The sequence below is a fragment of the Saccopteryx bilineata genome, chromosome 3 (genome assembly GCF_036850765.1).
Source record: "Saccopteryx bilineata isolate mSacBil1 chromosome 3, mSacBil1_pri_phased_curated, whole genome shotgun sequence".
Taxonomy (NCBI): Eukaryota; Metazoa; Chordata; class Mammalia; order Chiroptera; family Emballonuridae; genus Saccopteryx; species Saccopteryx bilineata.
In genome coordinates, this window is record NC_089492.1 from 293,014,786 (window position 1) to 293,028,940 (window position 14,155).

The 14,155-nt window shown below is 54.5% G+C and overlaps 2 protein-coding genes across 4 annotated transcripts; one reads left to right on the plus strand and one right to left on the minus strand.

Moving 5' to 3' along the window:
* Positions 1 to 654: 654 nt before the first annotated feature.
* On the minus strand, positions 655 to 1,654 carry ISG15 (ISG15 ubiquitin like modifier). The gene is made up of 2 exons (XM_066265218.1): positions 1,554 to 1,654; positions 655 to 1,177 (listed from the first exon to the last, which is right to left on the minus strand). Exons 1-2 carry the CDS (start codon positions 1,554 to 1,556, stop codon positions 677 to 679), a joined length of 504 nt encoding a protein of 167 aa, XP_066121315.1. The 5' UTR covers positions 1,557 to 1,654; the 3' UTR covers positions 655 to 676.
* Positions 1,655 to 7,026: 5,372 nt separating this feature from the next.
* Positions 7,027 to 10,790, plus strand: HES4 (hes family bHLH transcription factor 4). 3 transcript variants are annotated; one of them, XR_010730535.1, is made up of 7 exons: positions 7,027 to 7,261; positions 7,342 to 7,437; positions 7,538 to 7,625; positions 7,728 to 7,795; positions 9,092 to 9,207; positions 9,460 to 9,653; positions 10,589 to 10,790. XR_010730535.1 is itself a non-coding variant. In XM_066270758.1 (6 exons), the coding sequence occupies exons 1-6, from the start codon at positions 7,154 to 7,156 to the stop codon at positions 9,590 to 9,592; spliced, it is 609 nt and encodes a 202-aa protein (XP_066126855.1). In that variant the 5' UTR covers positions 7,027 to 7,153; the 3' UTR covers positions 9,593 to 10,790. The 3 variants fall into 3 exon arrangements, 2 of the variants coding, with proteins under 2 accessions (XP_066126855.1, XP_066126854.1); XM_066270758.1 differs by having other exon boundaries at positions 9,460 to 10,790; XM_066270757.1 differs by lacking the exon at positions 10,589 to 10,790 and having other exon boundaries at positions 7,028 to 7,261; positions 7,728 to 9,606.
* The last annotated feature ends 3,365 nt before the right edge of the window (positions 10,791 to 14,155 follow it).

Here is a 14,155-nt window from a genome sequence, read left to right on the forward strand (position 1 = left end):
CTCATTCCATGGCCCCTCCCCTCATGGCCATGGTCTCTCCATTAAGTGAAACCCTGAAGGCAAATGTGTTTGTTTTGGACAGTCACCACTCAGCAGCTCACCGGTAGTGATGATGTGTGTGTTCAGGCCTTGTTCTGACCCCTCCCCAGACCAAAGCAGGCTGGTGGGTCCTGAAGATCAGAGAGTCCCTCAGCCCCCAACCCCAACCCACTCAGGAAGATCCTAGGACTCCCTCCCTCACCACTTTCAGGGAGACATTATCTTGTAGCCTTTGGGACCTGACCTGGCCTTCCCTCCCCTGTGCTGTCTGCTGATCCAGATGTTGGGTGAAGACCAACTGTGCAGGGGCTGATTATGCTCAACCTAGAGGCAGAGATGGGCTCCAGCAATGCCTCTTTTTCTTTCTCTAGAAATTAATTTCCCAGGGGCGTGGGGACACATCTTCAATTTCTGCGCGGGGGTGTTGTGTCACGATTTTGATCCCACTAACTTGGCAACCCCAGCCTGCTACTACCTAGGGACCTGGGTCCCTTGCCCTACTTCCTCCTTCAATCCTCCCTCAAGTTTTTCAGCAGGGGTGCTAGGGGAGGCTGAAGGAGGCAAGGGTGCTGGGGAAGGGGGAAGGGCAGAAGCAGAGGCAGCCAGTTAGCTTTGCATCAACTTTTATTATGGGGCCTCAGTCAGGGACTCGCCAGCCCTGTCTCACCCCCCCCCCCCGAAGGCGCAAATTCATCTGCACGGTGCACTGGGGCCCGAGGTTGTACTCTCCCAGATACTGCTGGTCCTCCATGGGCCTCCCCTCGAAACTCAGCCAGAACAGGTCAGCCTGTATGCCCTCCTGCTGGGAAACCTGCATCTTCAGTTTCTCTACCTTCTGTATGAGCTGGACCTGGTAGGCCCTGGTGCGACCCTTGTCATTCCTCACTAGGATGCTGAGGGGGTCGTTGCAGCTCTGCACCAGCAGCAGAACCATGCTGCCGGCGTGCAGGCCCTGGTTTTGGAGAGAAACCCCTTCCTGCAGCAACACACCATCTGCGAGGTTGACCAGGCGCTGCTGGAAGGCAGGCACGTTGATCTTCTGGGCGATCAGCTGCTTCAGGTCTGATACCAGCATGGAGTCCCTCAGAGGCACTTGGAACTCTTCACCCGCCAGCATCTTCACCTTCAGTTCTCCACCCTGTGGGCATCACACAGAGCTCAGACACCCAGCACCAGTCCTAGGGCTACTACATACATGGCATTGGCCACAGAGCAAGCTCCTAGAGTTCCAGATGCTGCTTCTTCTTCTGGGTCCTCTCCATCAGGAGAGGGACCCCAAGTGCAGGAGACTCGCAAGGTGGCATTTCTAAAGAAATGGCCAACCACCCACTCCCATCACTTGGCCTCCCTTCACCAGCTAAGTGTCTCCCAAGGGATCTCAGAATCAGCCACTGTGTAGAACCTGCATTCTAATACCTAGACCCTGGTGTTAGGAGTCCAGTTCCTTCTAACAGGCAGGAGAGGGAGATAAAAATGAGCCTAGACCACCTGTCCCACTTGTCAACCCGCCTCACCATGGCTGTGGGTTCTGATGCCAGGTCCTCCACAGGCTGTGACGACGAGCTTGCTGCCTCTCAGCTCCAGCTTCTTGGGCACCCTGGTGGCTCAGCCCTTTTCAGAGTTTGAGCTGCACACGTCAGGGGGCGTGTCTGGGAGCCAGCCTTACCAGCCTCAGAATTCAGCTTCAGTTTCAGTTTTCATTTCCCAAAGGCTAGGCTCCAAGCCAGTGGGAGAAACAAAACAGAATGTCAATAAGGCTAGACTCAGGGACACAGGACAGCATTTCCCCTCCCTAGGAATGTGCATTCAGAAACTCCCTAAATGACCAGGTCCTTTACAGGATACACAAAAGTCATAGTAATGTGAAGTAATGATTGGAAAGTTTCACTTTTCATTTACCGACTTGTAAAATTAGAAAACTTGGAAGATCTAGTCATGGTCAATTGAGAAATAATGCAGTAAGGTACATTTGACACATAGCAGTCTGTAGCTATGTGATGTGCCCCCACGTACATGCCTCTGTGACGCTGCCCACAAACCACATGGGCTTATTGGCTTCTTCTTCCCTCTGTCTGACTCTAAGTTTGGAGAATCACTTAAAGCTTCTTGCCTGTTCAAGAAGCAGTGCTAGGTCCAGGCCAGTGGGCTCGGCTGTAGAGCATCCTCCCGGCATGTGGATGTCTCGGGTTCGATTGCTGATCAGGGCACACTGGAGAAGCGACCATCTGATTCTCCACCCGTCCCTCTCTCACTTCTCTCTCTTCCCCTCCTGCAGCCATGGCTCAGTTGGAGCGAGTTAGCCCTGGCTGCTGAGGATGGCTCCATGGCCTCCAGCGCAGGTGTTTAGGAGAGCTCAGCTGCTGAGCAATGGAGCAATAATGCCCCAGATGGGCAGAGCACCATCCCCTAGTGGGCTTGCTGGGTGGATCCCAGTAGGGGCTCATGTGGGAATCTGTCTCTGCCTCCCCTCCTCTCACTAAATTAAAAAAATAAATAAAAATGAAAGAAGCAATGCTATCTTTGAGGTCCTGGGCAATCCTCAGCAGGGTTGGGTTATACCCAGGCCTGCCCTGTCCACCTGGACCTCTTCTTCATGATGGCTATTCAGGGACCCCACCTCACAGAGACATGGGTCTCAGCCCAGATTCTCTCACCAGAACAAGACTCAGCTTATCTCTGCTCCCATTCAAATCTTAATCCTTCCCCCACCTTTCCAACTGGCCATCTCTGCTCCCAAGATCACCATCCTGGACCACATCCATCTAACTAAAAGCTTTTGGTCACAACTGGATGGTCATCCTGGTGCCCGGACTGGGGCTGCTCTGGAAGAGTTCCAGAAAGCAGCCTGTGAGTGACCCGCAGACCCAGTGGGCCCCTCAGACAGCATGGTGTCTGGTTCCCACCAAAACACCCTGAATGGGTAGCCCTCAGGGAAGGCAGGGGTGGTCTACAAACGAGGAGGATATGTTTCCCTGCATCAGGGGTGGCCTGTAAGGAGGGTGAGACATGGAAGGAAGACCTGAGACAAGACAGGGCTGTTCTAGTCTGGGGAGGGAGTGAGCCACAGCTGGGGTGCAGCAGGAGCTGAGCGTGGGGGCCCTGGATTAGTTCAGCCCCACAGGACCTGGTGTGGGCAAGTGACGAAAGAGCTGGGGGAGAACCTTGCAGGCTCCACTGCCAGCTGGACGCAGCTGAATACTGACCCATGTGGCCCTGTGCTGGGGATGTCGGTGGTATCTCAGAATCCTGTGCAGTCATCTGGGTGTTAGGGGAAGGTTGACTCAAAGCCTGTCTTCTCTGAGTTCAGACCCACATGAGACCAAGACCCCTGAGTTTGCAGCAAGGAGACCCAAGGCCAGCTGTACTGGTACTTCCAGCTTCCTAATGTCCCTTGCCATTAAATGACTTCCATACCCTCCTCCAGATCCAGCAGGGCAGCAACAGGCACTGACAGACCCAAGAAGGACACAGAGCAGAAAAAGCCAGTGGGAGGCACCTGCAGGACCTGCCCCCTTTCCAGGGTTAAGGAAGAGGTAGGGAGGAGGGTTCAGCTACTCTGACTGCTCTCAGACTCATCCCCCAAAGACAAGTGGCCATTGATGGCTCCTAAAAAAAGCATCTCATCAGATGGAAAGCCATGTCTCAAAGCCACTGAGCATCTGTAAATGCTGGAGACAGAAAGGAGTAAAGGACAGGGAGAATGGATAGTGGGAGGGAGAGACCCCTCTCTCTGGGTCCAGAGCTTGGTTCACCCAGCTATCCAGTTACTACTGCTATGTAACAAAGAGGCCCAAAATGTCACAGTAAAAACTGTCCTATTCTATGAATTAAAGTTGGAACTGAGCACACAGGGGCAGCAGTGAAGGTATGAAGTGGGTGGCTTGGCAGCTATACGTTGGGATCATCTGGGGGTGTCTCACTCATGTGTCTGACAGCTGAGACCTCCACTCAGATACAGCTGCAGCAGCTGTGGCCTCTCCTTGGGGGCCAGTTTGAGTTTTCTCACAGTGTACCTACCATCCAGGTTCTGAGAGTGGGAGTCCCAAAAGAACAACGTGGACATGTGTGACATTTTTAATATCCAGCCTTCAAAGTCACATCTTGCTACTTTTCCTGTCTTTGCTAGTCAATGTCATCACAATCTCATCAAGGACACTCCATTGGACCAGTGGGAGGGGAGATGTTGTTGTCTCTATCCTTGGAAAATGCAGGTTGACACACCAATTTTCAGAACCATTTTCCCAGTGCAGCCCAGAATGCTCCTACTCAGAGCAAGGGAGTCCCTTGGACCCCTCCTGAGATCCAGTCCGTATGAGAAAGACAGGGAGGGTCCAGTTGGAGGGATAACGATAAGGGCCCAGACAGACACGACCATATAGGCAGTGGGGGTGCAGCACTGTGGGAAAGATACTGGGGGTTGCAGATGACAACCCTGGGCAAACTCACCTGGCTTTAGCCTAGAGAGAGCTCCTTGCTGGGGTGAGGGCTGCTGGGAAGACCAAGACATGGGCCCAAGAAGACCCTGGGTATGAGGATCTTCTCCTTCCCTCTCTAGAAGGGGAGAAACTCGCAGCACGTCCCTGACTCAGTCTCTCCCTCTGTTCTTTCCTCTCCTGCCTGCCTCCTGGGGCAGTAACAACTGTAGCTGACATGTATCCAGTTCTATGTGCTGGGTGCTTCTTAAGTAGGACCTCATTCATCTTTCCAATAACCCTGAGATAAATAAAAAGATTAACCTATAGTACAGGTGAAGAAATAGGTACAGGAAATAAGTGAGCCCATCGGACAACTATAAGGGAATGGTCAGCAAGTGGCTCCTCAGGCCTGTCATTCCAGTCTGAACTTCCTTCCTGCCTATCTGGTCTCCTGGGGAGGAGAGGGGAGGCTCAGAGCCCACCCAGACTGGGTCCCAGCACTCCCCCTATCTGCCAAGAAGCTCAGGTGAGCAGTTTCCCTCCAGGACACTTAGCAGGAGGAGGAGGAGGCCCCAGTGTCCGCTGCGGGGCAGAGTGGGGGCTCCACCATCCTGAGACCTCCTGGATAGCAGGACCGGTCCCAGCAGACACCATACCAATCAGCGCTCCCAGGACTTTCTGTGCTGGCAGGGTCTCCTCAGAGAATCCTGCCCACCCCCTGTCCACCACTGTCTTTCCAGGGCCTTCCCTCCCATAATCCCCCTTCCCTTCCCAATTTCACAAGCTCCTCTGGGGTCAGAGAGGGAAGGGAACTAGGAGGCTGCACCTCAGTGAGAGGCAGCCAGGCCTTGAGGCCAGTCAGGAAGCCGGTGCAGAAGTACTAGACACCGGTGTCTGGCGAGGAGGATCTGAGTGGGCTCCTGCCCCACCCAATGTCCCTGGGGGACATCGGAGGGATCGGTTTAGTGCTGAGGACTTCACGGAGGTAAGAGGCGGAACTTTGCTTTGCACAAGGACCGGATTGGGACCCTGGAACTGGTGTTGGGACAGAGCCAACCCTTGAAGCCACCACTAAGTAGACTCCCAGTAGACTACATGACCCTTCGGAGCTGCCAAACGGCTCTCTCCTTTGGTCTGAAAAGCCCCCCAAGGCTCTTCTGGACCCTCTGGTCCTCGCACCCTTGAGGCCCTTTCCCTCTTCCTTTGGCCCCTATGGCTCCTTGGACCCTGCAGTGGTGCCACACCCTCCATCCGGGGCCTGACACAGCTGCCTTCTTCCCTAAAGACCCCATAGCAAGCAAGACTACCCGACCACCCAGTGGAAAGAAAGGTTTCTGTTCCCCCAGCAACCCCACCCATTTCTGTCTGTCTCTTACAAGGGAGTTATTGTTTTGTTTGTTTGCACGCTTCCAGCTCAGAGTGAGAAACCCCAAGAGAGGCTTCCCCGGCCCCAGGGCCAGGCGGGGGCCACACGGGCCTCAGAATATGTTGGTCTGGAGACCCTGAAGACTCAAGACTATAGAGCTCCTGCAACATAATTTAAAATGAAAACAGTATCAAACACGAAAATAAACATAGCCCTGTTTTCTCCAGAAAAGCTTAACAATTGTCCCTCATTTTTTAAAGCCCAACTTTGTTGGTGCTGACCCCGATATTGGGTAATTTGGAAGAGTGATGAATGTTACATCACCAGCCCCATGATGTCACCCCATCTGCTTTGTGTCATCACCTCCCTTCACCCTGAGACATCACCTCTGATTATCTGGTGACATTGCCAGCCTAACCAGTGACATGTTTGCATGCTGTACTATGACGTCATCTTGTCTGGTGACATCACTCTACCTGCCCTGCGGTATCACCCTCATTTGTCCTGCACCATCATTTGACTGTGTTGTGATGCCACCCTGACTTTGGCCAGCCGAACTCTCTCCTGCCCAGTGGCTGGCATTCCACATCCACTTTGTCACAAGTCTTTTGTAGGTGCTGCAGTCCCCGGAGGCTGAGAGCGTGGCAGGTAAGATTCCGAGGCCTTAGGCCCGGGCTGGCACCGGGGACTGCGGAGGAAGGAGGCGTGTGGGCCCAAGCTTGCCTACACCCCGGGAGGTACCGGACGTGGTTCCCTTCGCAAATATTCCTTTCAGATTTCCCGCGCCTCCTGCGGTGAGCTCTGCGGCTCACCCGTGCTAGGCCCCAGCTCGGGTGAAGGTTAGCCTCTCAACTCCGCCCAGGACCGGGGCCCGCAGTCCCAGCCCACCCGGAGAAGCGTCCTCCTGGTTCGCCGCACGGAAGGCGGTGGTGGAGGAAACGGCGCGGCGATTTTCCCGCCTGGTCCCCGCGGTGCCAGAGGCAGGCGGGCGCAGGCGGGGTGTTCCAGCTTCCTTTTGTCGCCGGCGGGGTTGGTGGGCTGGGAGCAGACGCCTGAGTGACAGTTGTCGGGGGCGGCGGCAGGGGGCGGGCTGTCCTGAGCCCGGGTGGAGAGGGGGCAGTGAGGGAGGAGCGCAGCCGCTCATTGGCTGGCGCGAGTGTGGGAAAGAACGCGGAGCCGGGTTCACACACCCAGCTGAGCCTCTTGCTTAAATAGCCGGGCGCTGGCTGCCCGCGCGCGGGCCTGGAGCTTGCTAGAGAGGAACCGGGACGCCGTGCGCTCTCGGCCCTTGGCGGCACCCTCCGCCTGGCACCGGGAGGCGCAGGAACACAACATGCCTGCGGACACACCAGGGAAGCCAAGAGCCTCGCCGCTGGCAGGAGCGCCAGCAAGCGCCAGCCGAACCCCAAATAAGCCCCGGAGCGCGGCCGAGCACAGAAAGGTGGGACCTGGTAGGGCTTGGTTTGGGAGGTGTGAGGTAGGGACGGACGGACGCGGGACTTAGCCACTGCCGACCCGCAGTCCTCCAAGCCGGTCATGGAGAAGCGGCGCAGAGCACGCATCAACGAGAGCCTCGCTCAGCTCAAAACCCTCATCCTGGACGCTCTCAGGAAAGATGTAAGTTGGGGGCAGGGGGTGAGATCGAGGGGTCAAGCGCGGAGCCTGGAGTCGGGGGCACTACTGGACTGCAAGCCGCCCACACCAGCCCTGCCCCCAGAGCTCCCGCCACTCGAAGCTGGAGAAGGCGGACATCCTGGAAATGACCGTGAGGCACCTGCAGAGCTTGCGGCGCGTGCAAGTGACAGGTGAGACGTAGAGGCGGCGGCGAGAAGGGGCGGGGGGGGGGGGGGAGGAGCGCGGGACTACCGCCGCAGGCACCGACCACGTGTCCCCTGTTGCCTACGCAGCCGCGCTCAGCTCTGATCCCACCGTCCTGGGCAAGTACCGCGCCGGCTTCAACGAGTGTCTGGCTGAGGTGAATCGATTCCTGGCCGGTTGCGAGGGCATCCCGGCCGACGTGCGTTCTCGCTTGCTCGGACACCTGGCAGCGTGCCTGGGCCAGCTGGGGCCCTCCCGCCTCTCGGTCCCACCGCTATCCGCTGCCAAGGTTCCCACGCCCGAGGTCTACGCTGGCAGCCAGCCGCCGCCGGCGTTCGACGGCCCCTTACCCCTGCTGCTCCCCGGGGCGGCTTTCGCGCTGCCACTCCTGCCGGGACTGACCAGGGCACCCCCCGCCACCCCCTTGGCGGGGCGGCAGGGCCAGGGTGCGCCCTGGAGGCCTTGGATGCGGTGAGGCGGCCCCGTTGCGAGGCCGCAGCCTTTGCTGAAACTGTACCAGGGAACATTTATTTCCAGAGGCTGCGGCGAGACTTTTGTGTTTGTTTTTGTCTTTTCTTTTTCTTTTCTTTTCTTTTTTTTTTTTCTGAAGCTGGAAACGGGGAAAGACAGTCAGACAGACTCCCGCATGCGCCCGACCGGGATCCACCCGGCACGCCCACCAGGGGGCGACGCTCTGCCCACCAGGGGGCGATGCTCTGCCCCTCCCGGGCGTCGCTCTGTTGCGACCAGAGCCACTCTAGCGCCTGGGGCAGAGGCCGAGGAGCCATCCCCAGCGCCCGGGCCATCTTTGCTCCAGTGGAGCCTCGGCTGCAGGAGGGGAAGAGAAAGACAGAGAGGAAGGAGAGGGGGAGGGGTGGAGAAGCAGATGGGCGCTTCTCCTGTGTGCCCTGGCCGGGAATTGAACCTGAGACTTCTGCACGCCAGGCCGACGCTCCACCTCTGAGCCAACCGGCCAGGGCCTGTTTTTGTCTTTTCTGTGAAGAGTCTAGTCCGGTAGCTTCTACAGCTGAGGCCCTCAGCTGTGCGGGGGTGACCTGAGCTTCGTGTGACCCCGCCCCTTATCCAGGTCTGGCCCTTCCCTCTGGTCCTGTGCATCCCCACTTGAGTCAGGCCCGCGTTGCTGTTTGCCGGCGTTGCGTTTGCCGGGCCCAAGAAATGTGTGTGTGTGTGAGGGGGCGGTGAGGTCCCTCAGGAGGCTCACAGTAACCACGTTTTCCAGAACACATCCCAGTGTTAAGAAGCACTAGTCCAGCATCACTGAGCTAGAATTTATTTTTTAAAGACACCTTTCCCTGCTCCCATTCCTGGGGACCCTGAAAAGTGGAGACGTGTATTTTCACACTTTTGTCCCAGGCTGCTGAGGTGTGCTGAGGGATGACCGTGTCTCCAACTTCAGTTCTGGCCTGGTCCACATCCTGCTTTGTTCTTTCAGTTCTGCACCAAGCCGTCTGCCCTGCCCCCACTCTCGCCACCCCCATGGATTGAGCCTGCCCCAGGCCACTGTCTCTCCAGAAGAGGGTTGCCAACAGGAGAAGGCAAAGAACTGGGGTGAGGCTGGCACAAGGCACTTAGTGCAGGGGCTCAGGGGGTGCTCTCCCACAAGTCTAGTCCTGCTTGTTGCCTGGCCTTGCCTGGTGAGGGGAGGAACCTTATCTGCCCCCCTCCCCATGAGAAGGGACTAGGTTCATCCTGCCCATGCTTCTGTCCTGAGCACCTGCTGTGTGTCAGTCCTGGAATACCAGGCTGCGATGCTAGGCAGCGTTGGACATTGGCCATGGAGTCACTGTCCTGCTGTCCCAGGTTTTCCCCAGCTGCTGCTGGGGGCTGTGCTCCAGGTGTGATGACGAGGTGGTCCAAGTCATACAAGCTGAGGCTGGAGTGTATCATTTTGAGCCTGCTTGAGGCTGAGCCAAGATTCATTTCCCAACCATAGTCCAGACGGTTACCTGCCTGCCTGCTGCCTGCCTGGCCATGGCCCATAGTGGAGGAAGAAGGTGAGTCACCGCCTGAGGCTGGCCTGCCCCTCCTTCAAGGCTCCCGTGTCTCTGCCATGGGCAGGGTTTGCCGGGCCCTCCTGAACAGGGCCATACTCACCTGGCAGGGACCTCAAGTCCCCACCAAGCCAGTCAACCCCCTTCTCTCTGGCTGCCTTTCGCATGTATCTCCCTGAGCATCCAGGGTCTGGGTCAGTGGTTCTGGATGATGGCAGCAGTGTGGGCCAGGTGCTGCACCCTTGGACACACACACTGGGAGGGAGTCCTGGCACTGGGAGGGAGGGGCTGTTGGTTAGGGGCTGCCCTCCGGGGCAGGAGGGTTGCAGAGGCTATGTACTGGGGGAACTGGAAGCTTGGTTGGGGAAGAGGAGTTCAGGGAGGTTCTCAGTGCAGAAGGGAAAGCCTGGGAGTAGTGAATGTGGAGTCTTGGGTGGGTGGGGGGATAGTCAGGGCCTGCTCAGAGCTGGGCCCCACACTTGGAACAGTTCAATCCACACTGGTGCAATCGGTTAGTTTGCATGAAAACCAGAGCCAGGATTTGGGAAGGGGCATCATCCTTGGTTAGGTTAGGGAGGTCTGAGGAAGCCCAACAGCTGAGGCTGGGCCCCATGATGAGGGCTGTGCAGAGGGTAGCACCTCTGCCTTCCCCAGTCCATCCTTCTCAGCAGCTGAGGACAGCTGGGTCTCAGGAAAAGCATCCTAGTCTCCAGCTGTGGAAGGAAGCACACCCTTCCTCAAGCCAGCCTGGACATCCATCTGCCCAAGCCAGTGGAGAGCAGGGGCTGACTCTGGTGGTGGGAGCTATGATTCAAACCATGCAGTGCTCTCCCCATAAGGGGTTTCTTCCTCCTTCCCACCCACCCTCACTTCCTGCCCCTCCCCCTGTCCCCTTACCCCTCACCCCAGCTATTTCTGTTTTGGCTTTTGTCTTGCAGACACTTCCTGCTAAATAGTGGATGAAGCACCTTCTCCAAGGCAGGCATGTGGAGGGGACAGGGCAGAACAGGACTTCCTCCTGGGAGGGAGGGCCCTCTTGGTCACTTTCCTTCCATGGCAGGCAGCATCTTGTTTATCTCTGACCTCTGTCCAGCCTGGTTCCTGCAAGGACCAAGGGTCAATAAATGTTTGCTGAGTTCATGTGCACTGTCAGCTAATCTTCCTACCTCTGGGTGTTGGAGTCCTTTCTATCTGGGTCAGTCTGTTTGCCTATGTCTGTATGCCTGTAGGGCCAGGGCTTGGGGACTGGACCATGACAGCAAATGATAGGTGTGAAGTCTGGAGAAAGAATCAGCCTAAGAAACTCCAGGAAATTCGTGGTAGGGGAGGTGCTGAGACAGCTCCCACCAAAGCTCCTATAGTTGCCTGATTCTCTCCAGGTGCCAGCAGCTTCCTGCTCTTTGCTGTCACCCCATGGCCCCGCAACCTGTGCCAGGTTGCTCCATCTCTGCTCTCTAGAGCCCTGGGGCTGCATCCCCTCCTGGGACGCACCCTTAGGCAGCAAAACAAGCCCTGGCCTTGACAGCCTCCCAGAAGGCCCCCAGCGACCCTCCTCCTGGTATTCAGCCAGTGAATGTACCAACGTAGAGGCTCCCGCAGAAATGATGGGCTGTCTCTTCAAGATTAGTTGCAGGTGCTGCCTGCTGTCTGTCTGACATCGTTCACTCTGGGGAGACCAGCTCTGTTTTGCTATGGAGAGACCAAAAGAGAGTGGACCTGAGGCCTGCTGTCAACTATGACAGTGAGCTTCACAGCAGATGCTCTGGCACCGTCCAGCTTTCAGAAAAGCCCCAGCCACAGCTGACATTGTCAGGGAAGCCTCCTGGGCGTTCCTGAGCAAGAACCACCCTGGAGAGCAGCTCCTGGATTCCTGTCCCTCAGACAAATGAATGTTGATTGTTTTAAGCTGATGAATTTAAGTTAATTTGGTATGCAGCAATAAATAATAAATTTATAAGATAAATATAAATAGCAGTAAATAGCTATGCCCATGACCACCCAGGGATCACCACTGTTTGTCCTCATGATGATGGGGTTGTGGAGGAGGTTGGGTGAGGACTTGGAACGGGGCTGGGAGGAAGCAGAAATGAACCCATAAACAAACCCCTCCCCTGTCTGTGGCTGAGGTGATGAGCAGAGAGGCTTGGCCTGACTTTGATCTAGAAATAGTTTCCCAGTGAGCCCCATTGGTGGCTGCAACCTTTGCCATGTGGGTGCTGACCAGCCACATTTCATACCCACCCCTGTGGCATCTGGGCAGGGCTGGGGTCATTTCTGTGGCAGTAACTGGTGGGAAACCCTGGATTGGAGCAGGGGTTGAGGGTGCAGAGGCTCCAGGCTTCAAACAAGGACAGGTATGGGAGACGCTCATACGAAGGTAATTCCCTGGGAATGAAGAATGTTTTCCAGACCAGAAACAACTGGACATCCATATGCAGATAACCTGAAACCGTGCTTCCCACCATATTCTCAGATTAACTCAAAATCGATCATAGATATAAATGCAGAACCTGAAACTATAAAACTTTCTGGAGAAAACTTAGAACAGTTTTGTGACCGTTAGCTAAGCAAAGATTTCTTAGATACAACACCAAAAAAATAAATCCATGAAAGAAAAATGAGTAAATTGTTAAGTTCTGTTCTTCGAGAGACATTAAGAACACTGAAAGATGACCCGACATATACCTGACCAGGCGGTGGCGCAGTGCATAGAGCATTGGACTGGGATGGCAGAGGACTCAGGTTTGAAACCCCAAGGTCTTCATCTGACTTGAGCATAGGCTCACCAGCTTGAGCTGGCTTGCACAAGGGGTCACTCACTCTGTGGTAGCCCCTCCTCCGTCAAGGCACATATGAGAAAGCAACCAATGAACAACTAAGGTGCCACAATGAAGAATTGATGCTTCTCATCTCTCCCTTCCTGTCTGCCTTCCTGTCTATCTGTCCCTATCCATCCCTCTCTCTGTCTCTCTGTATCTGTCACACACACACACACACACACACACACACAAAAGATGTGCCTGACATAGACTAGCAGAAAATATTTGCAAATCACATATCTAATGAAGGACCTATATGCAGAATATATGAAGATCTCTTAAGACTCAACAATAAGAAAAGAACTAACCCATTTAAGAAAATGTGCAAAAGATTTGATTATTTATTTCACAGAAGATTATGAATAGCAAAAGAACAAACAAAAAACACACAAAGAACAAAAAGATGCTCAGCATCATTAGTCATTAAGGAAATTCAGGTTAAAAACTGCAATGAGATACCACTATACATGCATTAGAACGACTAAAGTCAAGAGGACTGGCCACAACTAGTGTTGGCGAGAACGAGGATGTGACTCACATACTATTTGGTTGGAGTAGAAATCTAACCATATTGGAAAACAGTCTAACAGTTTCTTAGAAAGTTAAACATATACCTGTCTTGTGATCCAGCTGTCCCACCCTAAGTACAGTACTTACCCAAGAAAAATGAAAGCACACATCTGCACAAAGACCCAAACACAAACGTTCATAGCAGCTTCATATAGAATAGCTCCAAACCAGAAATAGCCTACAGGTCCATCAGCAAGTGAATGGAAAAACCAACTGTGTATCCAACAGTAGAATACCCTATATTAATAATAATAATCAAAGAACTACTGATATACACAATGGTGTGGATGACTCTCAAAATAATTATGCTGAGTGAGACACCAGACATACTGCCCTCTGGCACCTGTACAAATGGATGCAAACTATATGACCTATTTATATAAAATTCTAAGCAATGCTGCCTAACTACCGTGTCACAAAGCACATTCACGGCTACATTGGGAGCAGGGGAGGGAGGCATTTCCAGGGGAAGAAGAACCTTTAGAGGGGACGGGCACGTTCACTCTTCAAATTATGGTGATGTTTTTCTGGTGTACACTTGCAGAAACTTAGCAAATTTTACACTTTAAGTATGTGCCGTGTGTTGTGTATATATTATACCTCATTAAAACTATTCAAAATTTTAAAGTAAAAAGACCACAATCTGTGGGAAGTATTTTAGACTGCCTGGCATGTCATAGCTGCTCGCTGAAAGTTGGCACTTGTTTTTGAGTGCTGTGGCAAGGTCCAAGGCTCAAAGGAGTTCAAGGCTTCAGAAAAAGGCCTGGCACTCCAAGTGTCCAGAGGGCCCGGGCTCTGTTGGTTTCCAGTGGGGTTGATGCCCTCTAGTGGATTCCAAGGGTACAGCAACCTGCGTGCCGGTTCACCCTCTTCTACTAGGTCTCTGCTGCCCAAGGCTGAATCCTGAATCGAGCACCCGCCTGCCCCCCGTGTCCATCAACCTATTCGCTTCCTCTGGCCAAGGTGCTGGTCTTCCCAAAGACTTAACGCTGCCACCATGGAGCTGGATGAGTTATCCCCATGACGTGTAGAGCCCTGCCTGGTTTCTTCACCCTACAACAGACATCCCTCACTGCTCAGGAGGTCCATGATTGGCATGGGAATTAACTCCAGGAA